Genomic DNA, 19,510 nt, shown 5'->3' with positions numbered 1-19,510 from the left:
TGATTATTTGATAAAGGAAGAACTATAGTTTATTCTTTCTTCTACATACCTATGTTACTAAAACAACCCAATTTTATGAGGTGTTGTAAATGCAATGAATATTATTTAAATAAATATTTATTAATCACATAGATAAAATATTATTAAGCATGAGAAAATATTGGAGGTTCCAGGTTGGTACGTGTTATTGTAAATGTAATAAATTTTGATGATTTAGTGGGAATTAGACAAAGAAAAGGTAAGTTTTACTTTTTACCAATTGTTAGTTTTTGGTAAAGATGTTTGATGTATGTCTTACACAAAATGTGGGGAATAGATGTGAGACCCCACTTTTTCCTTTTTTTTCCCTTTCTTTTTCTTCTTTCCCTTCCTTTACTCTCTTTATACAGCTACTCTAACAAAACAACACTTTTCACTCCACTTTTCCATTTCTGTTTTCTCTACCCTCTCTCTAAGCCAGAGAATTTGAGCTGCCAATCTAATACACTCTCCAATTCTGATGCAGCAAACCAACCTGGAACCAGGGCAGAAACTTTTCCCACAATCTCCTCCACATCCATGTAAGTTAACTCCAGTTTCTCAATTCTCTTCAATTTCAAATTTTGGAGCTCCATTCTTGCTAAGTCGAATTAGGATCATATTCTCACCTTGTGAACTTGTATTTCAGCTCCCTAGGTTGTGCTTTTGAGGTGCTCCCTATTGAAAAGGGTTCTTGCTAGTGAGTGATTTCTAGAGGTAAGGGAAGCTGACTGTTTTGCTTAAAAATTTCGTATAGAATTATCCATGATGCCTTTAATTGCATGAATCTGTGTTTATTCGATGTTTGGATCACCAAATTGTGCTGAATTGGGGTTGTTGGCATGAAATTCATGGATTCTGCATGTGGGAACAAATTGGAATTCTGGTATTTTCGCCTAGGCGAGCAGCTCTTGCCTGAGCGAGAATGCTTGAAGACCTACCATTGTTCCTGCACGAAACCTCGCCTAGACGAGCTAGCGTCGCTTGAGCAAGATACACTCTCGTCTAAGCGAAACAGCTCAGCCTGAGCGAGAATTCGCCTAGATTTCAAATTGCCCTCTGTTTGGGGTCTCGCCCAGGCGAGAGTGGCTCGCCTAAGTGAGGCAACCCTCTAGCATAGGCGAGATTCTCTAGCTTGAGCGAGTGCTACTGCATAATTATGTTGTTTTCTCTGTTTGGGTAAATAAAGCTTTAATAAATGAAATAATGTGATGTTGTTCATGCTATGCTTGTATTATTATTACAACTGGTAGTATATGTATGGATATATGGCGAAATTGCATGGAATTGGATTGTGAAAACAAGTGGTTGAACTAGGATTTCAAGGGAAATTCTAAGGGAAGTATTTAGTGTATGTAAGGATATAAGGACTCAAATTTGGTTGGTATCCTGACGCTGCAATAACCATTAAGACTCAAGTAGAGTATAATGGATTATGTCGTGAGGAGTAGCAGGAGGTCCTAGTCTATGGACCCGATTAGTCATAGACTCAAAGTGGACTTACCTTGGGAGTGGTTGGGTGATAACCCCTTGAGCCCAAAACTCTGTAGAGTTTGGGAACCTTCACAGGTGCAAGCCACCAAGAGATCCAATGTCGCTTACATAATCTGAATATTGAGTCTAGAGTCATGTAACTGTGTGGTGTTATAGTGGCTTAATAATTTGGATGAATGTGAAAATACTTGATCATAACTATAATTGAACTATATGATTTTCCTTCTTTTAGTTAGCTTACCCTTCTTGTCTGTTCTAGATCTCTTTGTGTGTTTGTTCTCTGTTGCAATGATCACTTATGAATTGGTGTGAGCAGAGAAGGATCTAGGTGAAGATACTCCCCTCTCGGACCGGAATTGACCACGGCCACGAATGCTGGATATTAGTTTTGTTTATGCTTTGGAATATGGCTATTTTGGATGTATATGTATATTTTCCTTATCATAGGATACACTCATAGTTGGCAACCTATACGGTTACTTGGGATGACTGTATTAAACGCATGTATGGTTATTTTTGACTATATGCTTTGCTAAATCATGATATGATATTTTGTTTAGTAGCCTAAAAACTATTAAATGAGATGTTACAACAGACATTTCACACAATTAATGACATAAATTTAATTAAAAAAATATAACAATTATAAATATTTAATATTTTTTTTAAAGATTGAATTTATGATACTTCAAACTTAATTGTACCATATTTTATTTTTATATGAAAATGAGTTAAATCTTAAAAATGATAATGTAAGAAGGTGACAAGTGAATCCCTATGAGTAAAATGAAACTACAATTATTAAATTAAAAAGTTTCGAACACGTTTTTTTTTTTTTTAAATCAATTTAAAATTCTTCATTTTATAAAAAATTTAAAACTCAATTAACTCTTAAAGTATTTATAAAAATAAATATATAACTTTTATCATAGTTCCATGTTTATCTCTACAGTCTCCTATTTAGTCAAATCAAACACCACATGCATTATTTTTTTAAAAGTTAAATATGTTTTTGTCCTTTAATTTTCAGTGAATCTTGAAATTAGTTCATTTTAAAATTTTAGATTAATTTAGTCATTCATCTCTCGAAATACGTGGATTTAGTCCCTTTAATCAAGATTTGTTAGGTTTATTTGATGTTTCGTATGCATTTTATAATTGTATTTGAGTTGTTTATACTGTTTGACACATTTTTACTTTAATGTTAAGTCAAATATTATTATGAAACGTGCTTGAAATGTCAAATAAACTTAATAAAATTTGATTAAAAAGACTGAATTTACGTATTTCGAAAGATGAAGGACTAGACTGATCCAAAATTTTGAAATGGACTAATTTCAAAATTAATTAAAATTTAAGAGATAAAAACATTTTTTTTTCAATTACGAAAATTTGGTTTCTTGTGAAGGAAATTTGAGAGGTTAATTTGCCCGTGAACGTTGAATTGATCAACCAAACCATTATTATTTAATCTCTCCCATCATTCTTCAATATTTGCATGTTGCAATGTCATAAAATACTAATTAATGTTATTACAACATCGATGCAAAAAGTTGTCTTATTTGACACTGAATATTCTTATCTTCTGTGACAGCGATGTTGTTCTTAAAATAGTAAAGTAAAGAATACGTTTTTTCAGAAAAATAAGAAGTTGAAACTGCCATGTGATAGTGGGAAATGCACGACGAAAATATTCCAAGGAATTTCCAAGTATCTATTTTTTTATTGTTATATAATTAACCATATAAGTTGAAATTTCGTATTATTTAAAATATCAATCACTAATTTTTTATTATTATTCATAACTATTACATTTAAAGTATAATCATCTCACTTCAAATAAGTTAAATATGTAGAAAACACTAGAATCATATAATATGTGAACATTTCTTTAGAGACTCATTTAATAGTGATATAAAGGAATCATTTTAGATTAATAAATAACAAAAATTACCAATGTTGTTAGATTTTTAAAAAATTATCAGAATGAGTAAAGTTGTGTAACGGTGATACAACTTTAAAAGTAAAATCTTGAGAGAATTTGATGATTTCAAGAATGAAGTCGTACCATATAGGATTTTAAAATAAAGATAAAGTTGTGAGATGTTACCTGACTTCAATTTTATGTTTATTCTAAAGTCATCGTACAATTTGATAATTTCAATTTTGTTACATTTTTATTAATGAATAAAAATTTAATAGTATTTTAAAAATATATAATGATATTTTATTATTTAAATGTTAATATATTAATAATTAATAACTTATTAAGAATAAAATTTTGATTATTAAGATAATAATGATCGGTAATATAAATATTTTTTAATATTTTGATTAATAAATAAAAATGAAAATATTTTAAAAATATATCATAATATTTTATTATTTAATTTTAATTTAGTAATTGAAAAATAAAATATTTTCTTTATTTATTATTTAACTAATAAAACATAATTTTAAATTAAAAAAAAGAATCTTTTGAATTATGAAATTAAAAAAAAACATAATCTTTTAAATTAAAAATATTAAATTTTTATTTTTAATTAATAAATTAATATTTAAATAGTAAAATATTATTATATATTTGTAAAATATTATTAGAAGTTTTTAATTTTTATTTATTAATAATATTTTTAATGAAGTGGAATAAAATTAAAGTCATCATAACACTCTATAACAACTTTAAAATTTATAATAATAACATACTCTCTTTTGTATACGCACGTTTTTTCTGTAATTATTATTTTTAAAATTAATTATTTTATAAATAATTATTTTAAAAACTTATTTTATATATATTTTTATTTTTCTAATTTTACACTTAACAATTATTTTAAAAATTAATTATATATTTTTTATTAATCTTAATTCAAATTTTTATAAAAATTAAATAATGCAAAAATACAAACACAACGATATCTGTATTTTTGCTACTATATGTAGAGTCGAATTTGTGTGACCATCTCACAACAATTTTAGAATATATGTCAAGTTGAATTCATGTTACTATCTCATGACTTTACATTACATGGTGATTTCATTTTTAAACAAAAGTCACACAATTGTCTTTCAACTTCATTTTTTAGGGTGTGTTATTTTGGAAGGATGATTTGAGAGAGAAGGAGTGGATTGATTTGGATGAATTTGAAGATGAAGTTTATGTTCTTCATTTTAAAAGATTTAGAGTGACAATGAATTAGATTTGAAAATAAAATTGATGAAAGATTTGATTAATGTGATAGATAAAAAACAGTTTTAATAAATGAAAATATAAAATTATAATTTTATCTTATAGTTAAAATTAATATATTATTATTATTTAATAATATTATTTATATTAAATTATGTTATGGTATCGTAGCATGCGGAAGCGCAGGATCGTGACAATTGGAAATTAAAGAGAAGTAAATAAAAGAGCAAGAGAAATAACACACAAGGATTTACGTGGAAAACCTCTGTTGAATGTAAGAGGAAAAACCACGGGACGATAATGAACAAAGTTCCACTATGAAAAGAAGAGTACAAAGCTCTTAAATGGGAACAAGAATCCTCACCAAAAAACACTCAGGTGTCTATTACAAAGTGTGTCTCTGTAAATGTTTTTCTATATTTTTTTCAAGTCATGGAGATGTTATTTATAGGCTTCAAAGTTGAACCACTCAATAAGCCATATGAAGAGTCTTCAGAAACTGCACTAGTAAATAGGCCATATGAAGAGTCTTCAAAACTGCATCAGTAAATAGGCCATATGAAGAGTCTTCAAAACTGAAGCAGTAAATAGGCCATATGAAGAGTCTCTAAAACTTAAGCAGAGTAATGATTAAAAATTAGTGCTTAAGTAACATGTGGTATTAGGAATTGAATGAGAACCACATATTCTAACAATCTCCACCTTGGTTCGAATTCTACAAGTGTTCATCGTCCGATAAAGCCCCAAAGGGCATTCAAGTGCTGTATAGACCAACCAAGTCCAAACAATGTTCAAACTTGGTAATTGGAAACGGCTTGGTAAGCATGTCTGCTGGATTCTCAGAAGTGTGAATCTTTTCAACCATAATTTCTCCAACAACAACAACATCTCTAATAAAGTGATGTTTTATATTGATGTGTTTGGTCTTGTCGTGATAACGATTATTCTTGGTTAAATGAATAGCACTTTGGCTATCACAAAACACAGTAAGAACTTTCTGTGTTAGACCAAGTTCATTTACCAAACCTCGGAGCCAAATAGCCTCTTTCACTCCCTCTGTGGCTGAAATATACTCTGCTTCGGTTGTAGATAATGCAACAATAGATTGAAGTGTTGCTTTCCAACTGATAGCACTATTACAAAGGGTAAAGATGTAACCTGAGAGAGATCTTCTTCGATCAAGATCACCAGCATAATCTGAGTCAACATATCCTACAACATTATCAGTTGTAGCCATTTTTTTGTCAAATACCAAGCCAACATGAGAAGTACCTTTTAGATATCGAAAAATCCATTTTACAGCATTCCATTGTTTCTTGCCGGGATTATGCATATACCGGCTTACCATGCTAACAGCATATGCAAGTTCTGGCCTGGTGCATATCATGGCATACATAAGACTGCCAATAGCATTAGCATAAGGAACATATGACATGTACTCCATATCTTCCTTTGTATCTGGGCAAAGATCTGAGGATAACTTGAAATGTGCAGCAAGTGGAGTAGAAACAGGTTTACAATCATTCATATTAAACCTATCAAGTACTTTCTCAATATACCTTTGTTGAGATAAAAACAATTTACCAGCTTGACGGTCCCTACGAATCTCCATACCAAGAATTTTCTTTGCTGCACCTAATTCTTTCATTTCAAACTCATTGCTTAGTTGAGTTTTTAATTTCCTGATAGAAAACTTGTCACGTGATGCAATTAACATATCATCAACATATAGTAACAAGTATATGAAAGATCCATCTTGGAATGTTTGAAAATAAATACAGTCATCAAATTGACTCCTGCAATAACCTTGTCCAATCATGAAAGAATCAAACCTCTTGTACCATTGCCTAGGTGCTTGCTTGAGGCCATATAAGGATTTCTTCAAACGACAAACAAAATGCTCCTTTCCAGGAACAATAAATCCCTCTGATTGTTCCATGTAAATTTCTTCTTCCAGCTCTCCATTTAAAAAAGCTGTCTTTACATCTAGTTGCTCTAACTCCAAATCAAACAAAGCAACAAAAGCAAGCAAAACACGAATAGAAGTATGACGAACAACAGGTGAGAATATCTCATTAAAGTCAATACCTTCCTTTTGATTAAAGCCTTTAACGACTAGTCGTGCTTTGCATCTTGCATTTTCAACCCCGGGAATGTCATCTTTTTTCTTATAGATCCATTTACACTTTAATGGCCGTTTGTCTTTAGGAAGTTCTGTCAGAGTCCAAGTATTGTTTTTATAAAGACTCTGAATTTCTTCATTCATAGCCCCTAGCCATTGAGAAGAATCAACACAAGAAACAGCTTCAGTGTAGCTGACAGGCTCAACACCATCATTTACCTCTTGTGCAATTGACAATGCATAGGCAGTTAAATAATCATTAGTGTATCTAGCTGGCTTTCTGATTTGTCTTCTTGGTCTGTCCCGAGCAATAGAATAATCATTTCCTTGTTGTTGAATAGGAGAAGTGGTTCTATCATCACATTCATCATCATCATCATGATCATTATTGGATTCATTTGTAGAGGAAGATGGGACATCAATACCAGGAACTTCAGATTTGAATTCAAACTCCACCTTCTCATTAGTACCCTGTATAGTACCTGTATTGGTAGAAGAAGGCACAAAAGACTGTTTTCCAGAAGATAATAATGCATCCTCATTAAAAATTACATCTCTGCTAAGAATTAGCTTTTGAGACTTTGACTCAGAGCACCATAAACGATACCCCTTTGATTCAGATGCATAACCTAGAAATATGCACTCAATAGCTCTTAGAGCTAATTTGCCATTATTAATATGTGCATATGCAGGACATCCGAAAATTCTTAAATTAGAATAATCAACAGGATTACCTGACCAAATCTCTTCTGGAACTTTGAAGTCAAGTGCTGAATGTGGAGAACGATTGACCAAGTAGCATGCAGTAGAAACTGCCTCGGTCCAAAGATCATGTCGATCCCATATCCCAGCATTTGAGAGCATACAACGAGCTATCTCAAGTAGAGTCCTGTTCATTCGTTCTGCAACACCATTTTGTTGGGGATTCCTTGGGATGGTTTTGTGTCTAGCAATACCATTATTTGTGCAGAACTCATTAAAGTCACCATTACAAAACTCTAATCCATTATCTGTTCTGAGCTTCTTTACTTTATTCCCAGTCTGGGTTTCAACAAGAGTTTTCCACTTCTTGAATGTGGGGAAAGTCTCATTTTTATGTCGCAAAAAATAAACCCAAACCTTACGGGAAAAGTCATCAATGATAGTCATCATATAACGACGTCCTCCATAGGAAGGAACTTTAGAAGGCCCCCAGAGATCAGAGTGAATATAATCAAGAATACCTTTTGTATTGTGAGTTGCTGTAGAGAAACTAACCTTTTTTTGTTTCCCAAAAGCACAATGTTTGCAAAACTTCAACTTACCAATGACATGCTTACCAAGATATCCTTGCTTGCTTAGAAGATGCAAACCTTTTTCACTCATATGGCCTAGGCGCATGTGCCATAATTTAGTGACATCATTTTCAACCATAGAAGATGATACAGCTACTGAACCTGTCACAACAGTCCCTTGCAGGACATATAAGCTTCCAATTCGGTTAGCTTTCAAGAGAACAAGAGAACCTTTTGATACCTTTAGAACTCCACCTTCAGCTGAGTACTTGCACCCGAGAGATTCAAGAGTGCCAAGTGAAATTAAGTTTCGCTTTAATTCGGGTATATAGCGAACATCAGACAAAGTCCTGACGACACCATCATTAGTCTTGATCTGAATTGTACCTATTCCTGCAATCTTGCATTGGGCATCATTACCCATCAAGACAACACCACAATCAACATATTCAAAAGTAGTGAATAAGTCCTTATAGGGACACATATGAAAAGTACATCCAGAATCAAGGATCCACTCTGTTTTACTCCTCTTATTAGAAGAGACAACAGACAAAGTAATGTCACCGTCAGAGTCAGCTTCAATATTGGCAACTTCAGGGGATTGTGCGGCTTTTCCTTTTTCTTGTTTTTCTTATTTTTTCTTCAAGATAAAACAATCAGAAATCTCGTGTCCAGGTTTCTTACAATAGCGACAAAATTTGTTGGATTTGCGTCCCCTAGACTTGGATCTGAACTTTTTGTCACTTGTACTCCTTCTTTCTTGAGTTCTACCTCTGACACTTAAACCCTCACCCTTGTCCACAGAATGAACTTCAAGATCAAATTTTTCTTTGGACAATAAATTAGATTTAACATCTTCAAAGGATAAGGTATCATTATTTCCATACAACATAATTTCTTTGAAGTGTTTATAGGTAGAAGGTAGAGAGACAACCAACAAAACAGCTTTATCTTCATCATCAATTTTAATATCAATATTTTCCAGATCCAAGAGGATAGAATTAAACTCATTAAGATGAGATTGAATAGGAGTACCTTCAACCATTCGAATGGTATATAAGCGTTCTTTGAGACGAAGCTTATTTGCAAGGCTCTTGGTCATGTATAAAGACTCTAACTTTAGCCATAATGCAGCAGTGGTTGTTTCATTTACTACTTCACGGAGAACCTCCTTTGATAACGAGAGTTGGATTGATGATAACGCCTTTTCATCCAACTCCTCCCACTGCTCATCAGTCATGGAAGCTGGCTTATTTTCTATTCCATCTAAAGCCTTCTTTAACCCACTCTGGGTTAAAACGGCCCTCATTTGGACTCGCCAAATAGAAAAACTAATCTTGCCATCAAACTTCTCAATGTCAAATTTTGCAGACATTTTGGAATTTCCAACTAAGAGCTCTGATACCACTTGTTATGGTATCGTAGCATGCGGAAGCGCAGGATCGTGACAATTGGAAATTAAAGAGAAGCAAATAAAAGAGCAAGAGAAATAACACACAAGGATTTACGTGGAAAACCTCTGTTGAATGTAAGAGGAAAAACCACGGGACGATAATGAACAAAGTTCCACTATGAAAAGAAGAGTACAAAGCTCTTAAATGGGAACAAGAATCCTCACCAAAAAACACTCAGGTGTCTATTACAAAGTGTGTCTCTGTAAATGTTTTTCTATATTTTTTTCAAGTCATGGAGATGTTATTTATAGGCTTCAAAGTTGAACCACTCAATAAGCCATATGAAGAGTCTTCAGAAACTGCACTAGTAAATAGGCCATATGAAGAGTCTTCAAAACTGAAGCAGTAAATAGGCCATATGAAGAGTCTCTAAAACTTAAGCAGAGTAATGATTAAAAATTAGTGCTTAAGTAACATGTGGTATTAGGAATTGAATGAGAACCACATATTCTAACAAATTACTCTCTTGATCTTTATTTTTGTCAAAAAAATGTAAAATTGGTTATCGATTATTTTTGTCCCAGACTGAAAAACCAATTTAACATTTCTTATAAAAAAATAAATACTAAAAGTGAAATTTAGTCTGTTATTTATTATACTAGTATTCTTACCCGTGCAACGCACGGATATCGAATTTTAAAATTAAAAATTATAGTATATTTATTTTGTTCTATATTTATTAAAATTATAGTATATTTCATGGTAAAATTATTAAAGTATAATTAAATTTAATATAAATTTTATTTTATAAAATTCAATAATAATATTTTAATCGATTTTATGATAAAAATGTATTTAAATTATTTTTATATATCTTTAATATTTTAAATAATATATTAAGATTTAGTTAATTAAAATTAAGAAATTTAATTTAATTTTAAATGATATATTGAGTAAAAAATGTAGAAAAATATAATAGTTAATTCTTTAATAATAAAAATGATGGACGATATAAAGAGTTAATAAAGATACAAACGTTAAACGATACAAAAAATGTGAAGAGTAAACGATATAAAGCTACAAATGATAGATCGTGGTGCATATATATATATAATGTTTAATTAGTCAGATACTACTCACTCTCTTCAAGTATGTCAGGTTGGTACTCGCTGTTAAAAATGTGTCAATCGAGTTCCAACTTTTGAAAAAATGTCTCAATTAGGTTCCTTTCACTCTTGTAAAGATCGATACCATTAATGACGTTAATACTTTTTTTCTCAAAGGGGCCTAATTGACACATTTTTAAAAGCGGGTATCAAACTGACATATCCAAACAAAAGTGAGTATTATCCGACTAATTACACCTAAATATAAATAGTAGATTCTTTAAAGATACAAATGTTAGACTGCAAACAAAATATAAATAGTAAACAACCAAAACTTACAAAATGTAGACTATGTAGACAAATATAAATAGTACACTATAAAAAATACAAAGGTTAGACTCTCGTACACTTCTCTATTGAAGTCTTTTTTTCACAATTTTTTTTGAATTTTGAATTTCAAATTTTAACTATGGTCCCATATTTTATAACTTTTAAAATTTAAAATTTAAATTCAAACTTTATGACTATATATTTTGAATTTCAAATTTGACAATATATATCTTAATTTAGAAAAAAAAATAATGATTTTTATATCTTTAAAATTTTTAAGAATGTATAATTTTAACTTGTAATGATATACCAATGTCTATGTTATAAAAATTATTTTTTAAATTATTATTTAAGTTTGTGTAAAACGTCAAAAATATGTAAAAATTATTTAAAAATATTTAAAAATTCATATTTAAATTTTACAATTATTTATTTATTATTTTACACCATATTTTAATTATTTTTACTATTGTTATTATCATATTAAGACTAATATATTATTATATTATTAAGTACCACGAAGCTTTTGTTCCTAAATATTATATTACTTGTTTATTTTCTATATCATATTTTTAACTTTTATTATTTTTAGTTGTGAATATTAATGTATTTCCATTAAATTTTTTCAATTTATCATTTTTTAGATTTTTATAATATATTAAATACGAACATTTCTTATAAGTTAAAAATATTTGAAAGTTGTTTAGAGACATTATAAGAATCTATTAAAAAACTTACACTATTTTACAATTTTTTTTTTGAATGTCAAAATTCAAATTTTATTAATATATTTTTGGTTTAATTAGTCAGAGAGTACCCACTTTCATTCGAAAGCTTCAGTTTGATAATCGTTTTTAGAGAAAATGTTACTGTATATATTTCGAATTCCAATTTTCTAATCTTAATCTTGCAATAATATTGAAATTGAAATAGTTAATTATTTCCATATCTTTAAAAGTTTAAAAAATTTATAATTTTTATTTTTTACCTTATATTTTAATTGTATTAATATTATTATATTTTATATTTACATTATTACATATTATTATATTTTATAATATATTATTATATCACTATGGATCATCAATTTTTTTAATATTTGAATTTATATATTTTTATCAATAATATTAAAGTATTTATTACAAAAATTAACTTTTTGTATATATTTTTCATTTTAAATGTTAAATTTAAATTTTGTTATCACATTCTTTTTCTTTTACTGTATGTTACTTTTCAAATTTGAATCCAAAATTTATTAATATTATTATATGTATTATGATTAATTTTTCACAACTTAAAATCAAAGAACGATTTTATTTTCAATGAATTAATTTTGAATTTTATTCTAAAAACACACAGAAGGAATATATTACCTAATATTATCTGCTGCTTGATGTTTAAAAGAATCAACTATAAGAAAAGTTCGGTTTCGAAGGATATTAAATGAAAAAAATAATAATTCCCAATGTAAATTCAATGTAATTTAATATTATATAAAAATATATAATGATAATATTACATTAATTCTACATAAATATAAATTTATTCTTAAATTAATATTTAAATTTAATCATAAATTAATATAAAGTTAAGAATACAACCATAATCAGTAATATTAGATCAATCAATTTTCAAACACATTAATAGAAGAAGATTTAGGTTTTCAATGCAATATTTTAAAACCATAATTGATATAAAGTTAAGAATACAACCGTAATAAGTAATATTAGATCAATCGATTTTCAAGCGCATTATTAGAAGAAGATTTTGCATTTTGTATTAATCATTAACGATAAATAAAAAAGCAGATAACATCTCCAAAAAAATAACATGATGATATAAAAATTTAATATTTTTTATATACTTAAAATTGATAAATAATATTTTTTGTGAATGTCTTAAACTTTAATTATATGTTTGATTGATACTTCATGATTCATTGAGTCCCATAAATCATGATTGTTGTTGTTCATAATAAATAGAGTCATAATTCAAAATGCAAAATTCTTGAAAAACGAAAATATTTCCATTTATTCTTTATATTTTTTGACATTTATATTGGAAGGCGTAAGTGTTGATTGATAAAGTTTATTCAATAAGCTACATTAAAATTTAAGAAGATTTTTGAAACATGTATAAAGCTTTCTTCAAAAGGTAGATAGATTTTTAAAATATTTTCCATTTAAAATTTTAATACAATAAATTCATATATAACATTGCAATGAGAAACACAAAAAGTTGTTGGTTTCTAATATTTAATGTTATTTAATGACGAAGACATTCATATTTGAGAAGTTGTAAAAATATATCTTGGAAGTAGGGTTGGAAAAATGTGAAAAGTTCTTTGAGAGGTTGAAAAAATATACCTTGGAAGTAGTGTTGGAAAAATTGGAAAATTATTTTAATTCTTCTTAATATCTTTATATTTTTGGAAGATGAAAAGTAGATTTTGAAAAATATAAATATATTTTTCAGTAAGCTAGGTAAAATAAACATTCTTAATTTTTAATTTGATAATTAAATATATTTAAGGTAACTAATTTTATTTGCATTTATTAACATTGTCATTGATTATTAAGACACTATTAACTGATTGGATTTTAAGAAAAGTGTAATATGTAATGAGTATTTTTAGAATAAATTAATAAAATACATAATTTTTTTGTAGAAGATGAGAAAATATTAATACTTATATAAAAATATTTGTTAATTATAAATCTTTCTTCTTCTTTGAACTTTTTAAAAGTCTATGTTATCATTAATGAGACAAATTCATAGAGTGAGAAATTTATTTTAATTTTGTTTGTTCAAAATTTTAAAAACTTGGATTATGCCTTTATAATTTGTATTTATTATAAAAATAAAATGTAGTTTATGTTTTGCAATTATCTCACTGTAAAAATTCTGAAATAGTAAATATTATTTTATTAAATAAGATTTAATATTAGATTTTAAAATATTCACCCTCGATGATACAAAACATTTCAGTCGTGTAATATTAGTAAATTTCACACAAAATCCTAATTAATTTATTATATTACAATTTTTAATTAGATTTATTTATAAAAAATAGCTACCTTCTCCAAGAAACTTTGTAAAAGTTTCTAAAGTTGTTATTTTGTAATATTTACTTCAAAATATTAATTATGAAGACCACTAATTATGTATTTTTTGGGACAATGCACATTAGAACTCAAAACAATATTGTTAGTTTTGCAATTGTATATAATTATATATTAGATTAGATACTATTAGAAATTTTGGTCATTCAAAATGACTTTTACTCTATGGGAAGGTGAGAAGAGTTTTTGGAGCCAGTATAAAACTTTTTCAAGAAGGTATGTAGATCTTTTAAAAAAATTTCCATTTATAATTATAATACAATAAATTCAAATATAACATTGTATTGAGATACTAAAATTGGTTTTTTCATAATTAATGCTAATTAATTATAAAGATGTGTTGGAAGAACCAAAATTTTATCTTGAAAGTAGTGTTGAAAGGAATAATACAAAGAAACATAGTTAGATACGTAGAAGAGAAAACATTGGATAGAAGAAGAAAAACATAGACATTTTTCGCATTCTTCAATAATTTCATAAATCTCACAAAAAGAACCTTGATCTAATAGACAAATACTGCAAAAAAAAAATAGTTACATATGATAGAAGAACAAAGAATCGAAGAGAAGAACAAAATTTTTTACCTTTTGGGTGTTTTCAATGTGTTTAAGAATCTGACTGGAAAACATTCATCAAAAATAGAAATGCTACAAAGAAAGGTAGTGAAATATGATAGAAGAACTAAAAATATGAGAGAAGACAAAAAATTATTACCTTTTTTATGTTATTTTTCACAGTGTTCATGAATTTCACAAGAAAACATTAATCCAAAAGAAAAATACTACAAAGAAAAGTAGTTACATATGGTAGAAGAACAAAAAAATCACAAAGAAGAAGAAAAGTTGTTACCTTTTTGGTGTTCTTCACCGTGTTCATGAATCTCACAAGAAAACATTCATCCAGCAGAGAAGAAATACAAGAAAAGTGTTTAAATATGGTAGAAGAACAAAAATCGCAAAGAAGCAAAAAAGTTGTTACCTTTTTGGTGTTCTTTGTCGTGCTCATGAATATGAGAGCAAAACATCCTCGAACAGAAAAATACAACCAGGAAAAGTAGATCTGATAGCAAAACATTCTTCTAACACAAAAATACAACAAAAATAAGTAGATATAAGAGCAAAACATTCATCCAAATATGGTAGAAAAACGAAAAAACGCAAAAAAGTTGCTACCTTTTTTTGTGTTCTTCATTGTGCTTGTGAATCTGACTGCAAAACATCCATCGAACAGAGAAATACAACAAAGAAAAGTAGATCTGGGGTGCAAAACATCCATCCAACACAAAAATACAACAAAAATAAGTAGATCTGTCAGCAAAAAAATCATCCAACCAAGAAATACAACAAAAGACTTAGTTAAACATGTTAGAACAACGAAAAAATGAAGAAAAATTGTTACCTTTTTGGTGTTACTCATTGTGCTCATGAATCTGAGAGTAAAAATTCCATATCCAACCGACAAATAAAGTTTGAGAAGAAGAAAATTGGTGTAAGGTAGGTGGAGGACGAACACTGGTGGAGTAAGAGAGAAGAAGAAAAGTTGAGAGGTTGAGAGGAAGAGAGGAAGCTGAAGAGGTTTGATGTGTGCGAGTGAGAAAGAGAGAGAAAAAACTGAAGTGGTTTGAAAGAGAATCAGAAAGAGGTATTGTGTGTGGAACACGGAGAGTCAGAAAAAAAATAGTGTGAGAGTGATTTGTTTTTGAATTAATTTTTAATCTTCAAAATTCTGAGAGATTGACACGTAACTATATTTTCCTCTTGTAGAAAGTAAACTTTGAATATAAATGATTCAGAAATATTAAAATATTGAAAAAGTTGTCATTTGTTAGTTTAGAATTCTATATAGTATTAGATTATGTACAAGACCATTACACAGTCTACGCATCACAACAACCAAAGCATAGGACCAGCAAGCTGCACCACCTATCTTCCCTGAACTTATGCCACACAAACATAGACTTAACATAGTTTATCATCCTGGTACCTTTACACAACTTAGACCTATTCTTGTAATTTTTTAAAATTCTAATCTACATTGATAATTTCTGATTTTTTTATTAATCCATAATAGTACATTGCCCGTGATATGATGATGACCCATTCTTGCTCGTAATCTTTATATTTATTAAGAGATTCCAGAATCTTACATCTAAATGCGAAAAATCGTTAAATAGATTTATTATTATGTGAATTTGAAACTTAGAAACTAGTAATAAATTTTAATTGGTGTGCCGAGCAAGAATCAGTCAAAATTCTGAACTTAGTCAGAAAATGAGAATGTGTTTAAGGAACAAGGTTCTAAACTTGTCCCTATCTGCCCCAAGCAAAGTGAACATGTGAAAATTTAACCAATAAATTATAAACTTAACCAATAAATTTGTATCTGAAAAATATACTAATCTGAAAATTACCTTATAAGAAGATTAGTTATTCATAGCTATTTTGTTATAATATAACTTTACCGAACAGATCAACAATGTGATCATATTCTTAACTCTAAACAGTTACCACTGCAAAAGATGTGAACTCAATAACCTTAATAGTACAAGAAAGAACACTGATATCAAATATTAACAACAAATAATAGTTATCTAATTAACTAACCACTGGGTTAAATCTTCATTTTTTTTTTCACAAAGTTTGAATCTCAACAACTTTAGCATATTATTAACTTGGTAATGATTCATGATTGGTCCCCAGAGTTCAAAGTCGGACACAAGAAGTAACACAGTTTCGTTGTTGTTGAATTCCTATGCACTTTTCAATATCAATAAATGTCCTTCTCATCCATATTTGAAAATCTTGGAGAGAGCAAACCGACTTCACTCTGCTGAATATTCGGCACACCAAGACAAAACATAAAACGAATAAGAACTAAACTAACACAAACATTAGAAACCAAATTCATCTGTAACTCATCTTCTGTCTTCTCTGCACATTTTTGTTCATGGAGCTTCCTCTTCACAATCTCAACATTCTCACCACAGTTCTGCTCCTATGCATGTTCCCTCACTCACTCAAGTGCCAACAAGCATACCTCAATGCCACTGTCTATGACTGTTCCGACAACCCTTCTGCACCAAAAGGATACCTTTGCAATGGCCTTCAAAAGTCATGCACTTCCTTCTTACTTTTCAGGTCCAAACCTCCCTATGATAGTCCTGTCAGAATTGCATACCTTCTTGGCTCTGATGCATCTACCATATCCTCAATCAACAACATCTCAAGAACAGACAAGATTGCTTCCAACAAGACAATCATTGTTCCTGTCTTCTGTTCATGTTCAGGAAACATCTACCAGCACAACACACCTTACACTGCCAGCAAGAATGACACCTATTATCAGTTGGTAAAAGAAACCTTCCAAGGCCTCACTACCTGTCAGGCAATGATGGGTCAGAATTACTATGCAGCAACCAAAATTGCAATTGGTGCTGAGCTCACAGTTCCCTTGTTATGTGCTTGTCCAACAGAAAATCAGACAGCAAGAGGGGTCACCTCCTTGATGGTTTACTTGGTGAACTATGGTGACACTGTTGAGTCGATAGGATTGGCTTATGGTGTCGATGAACAAAGTGTGCTTGAGGCCAATGAGTTGGCTGTGTCACAGAGTGAAAACAGCATAATGGACCTCCTTTCCTTGACACCTCTTTTAGTTCCTCTAATAGGGAAGAGCTGCAAAGAGAACTCAGATAAATTCTATTGTAAATGTTATCAAGCACCAGATGGAAGCTCCAAGGGACCCTTCTGTGATGAATCTGATGGTCAGAAATTCCCTGCCAAGTTGGTAGCCGCTTTAGGTACTTTTGGTTAAACCCTCTTCAAGAAGAATCATAATATGCTTTCATTGAAATTTTGGCTTTGGTGTTTTAGAATAGCATAGCTGTTGTTTGTAGATTACAACCCTCTTCATGGACTTTGTTACTTACTAATTGCTCTAAAACATAAGGATTTTCATTGTAAGCCTTTGCTTTCATTTTGGATGAGCTTTATTTTTTCTTTTAATTTACAGGAGCAGGAATTGGTGTAGGCTTTCTGTGTTTGTTTCTTTTGGGATACAAATCATACCAATACATACAGAAGAAGAGAGAAAGGATCCGAAAGGAAAACCTTTTCAGGCAAAATGGTGGCTACTTGTTACAAGAGAAGCTCTCATCTTGTGGGAATGGAGAAATGGCAAAGCTTTTTACAGCTGAGGAGCTTCAGAGAGCAACAGATAACTACAACAGGAGTAGGTTTCTTGGTCAGGGTGGCTATGGCACAGTATACAAAGGAATGCTACCAGATGGAACCATAGTTGCAGTTAAAAGGTCCAAAGAAATTGAAAGGAACCAGATAGAAACTTTTGTGAATGAAGTGGTGATTCTATCCCAGATCAACCACAGGAACATTGTCAAACTATTAGGTTGTTGTCTCGAGACAGAAACTCCTTTACTAGTTTATGAATTCATTCCAAATGGAACACTCTCTCACCATATCCACAGGAGAGACAATGAGCCCTCCCTTTCATGGGAGAGTCGCCTTAGAATTGCATGTGAGGTTGCTGGAGCAGTGGCATATATGCATTTTGCAGCTTCTGTTCCCATTTTCCATAGAGACATCAAACCTACCAACGTTCTTTTAGACACCAACTTCAGTGCCAAAGTGTCTGATTTTGGAACATCAAGATCAGTTCCACAAGATAAAACTCACTTGACCACTGCTGTAGGAGGAACTTTTGGGTACATAGACCCTGAGTATTTTCAGTCTAGTAAGTTTTCAGATAAAAGTGATGTGTATAGTTTTGGGGTAGTGCTGGTAGAGCTCATAAGTGGGAGAAAGCCAATTTCATTCTTAGAGGAAGATGAGGGTCAGAATCTGATTGCACAGTTTCTTTCTCTGATGAAGGATAACAAAGTCTATGAAATTTTAGATGAAAGGGTGGCTAAGGAAGCAATGAAAGATGACATTCTTGCCATTGCAAACCTTGCAATGAGATGCTTGAGACTTAATGGGAAGAAAAGACCAACAATGAAAGAGGTTTCTTTGGAATTAGAAGCATTGAGAAAGATGCAAAGTTCCTTAAAGATCAACCATGATCATGAGCACAAAACTAGTGATATGGTTCAAGAGTGCACAGAGGAAAGCATGTCACTGTCCTTACAACTAGAGTCTACATCCTTCTAGGAAGCTGGATTTTGTTTTTATAGTGTTGTAGGAAGCTAGATACCCCATTTTTTCTTAACTATATATGTTTCAGTGTTTCATTTTTTCTTTTACTGACATGTGTGGATAACAAAGTCTGCATTTCTCCACAAGAACATCAGCTGAAACATGGAAATACTCTTAGTTCAGAATTGATAAATCCTCATTCATACTTATCCACTTTGTTGTTGGCTCGTTGAAGTGGCCTTTCGGAATGGGCTATAATAAATTAATGAACATGATATATTTTTTAATTTGCATTTTTTAACGTATAACT

The 19,510-nt window shown here is 30.1% G+C and overlaps 1 protein-coding gene and 2 long non-coding RNA genes across 3 annotated transcripts; 2 read left to right on the top strand and 1 right to left on the bottom strand.

Annotated features, from left to right (window-relative positions):
* The first annotated feature begins 404 nt into the window (after nt 1-404).
* Nucleotides 405-2,017, top strand: LOC114183070. Its single transcript, XR_003604287.1, has 3 exons — nt 405-560; nt 668-735; nt 1,829-2,017. It is a non-coding gene; the product is annotated as an uncharacterized LOC114183070 (long non-coding RNA).
* Nucleotides 2,018-14,462: 12,445 nt separating this feature from the next.
* Nucleotides 14,463-15,634, bottom strand: LOC114183099. Its single transcript, XR_003604293.1, has 3 exons — nt 15,449-15,634; nt 15,223-15,305; nt 14,463-15,125 (listed from the first exon to the last, which is right to left on the bottom strand). It is a non-coding gene; the product is annotated as an uncharacterized LOC114183099 (long non-coding RNA).
* A 1,097-nt stretch (nt 15,635-16,731) lies between these two features.
* Nucleotides 16,732-19,458, top strand: LOC114184095 (wall-associated receptor kinase-like 2). The gene is made up of 2 exons (XM_028071333.1): nt 16,732-17,849; nt 18,062-19,458. Exons 1-2 carry the CDS (start codon nt 16,997-16,999, stop codon nt 19,213-19,215), a joined length of 2,007 nt encoding a protein of 668 aa, XP_027927134.1. The 5' UTR covers nt 16,732-16,996; the 3' UTR covers nt 19,216-19,458.
* The last annotated feature ends 52 nt before the right edge of the window (nt 19,459-19,510 follow it).

Source organism: Vigna unguiculata, chromosome 5, assembly GCF_004118075.2.
Source record: "Vigna unguiculata cultivar IT97K-499-35 chromosome 5, ASM411807v1, whole genome shotgun sequence".
Taxonomy (NCBI): Eukaryota; Viridiplantae; Streptophyta; class Magnoliopsida; order Fabales; family Fabaceae; genus Vigna; species Vigna unguiculata.
Note: the sequence above shows the minus strand (reverse complement) of the source record. Positions and strands in the feature narration are given on the sequence as shown.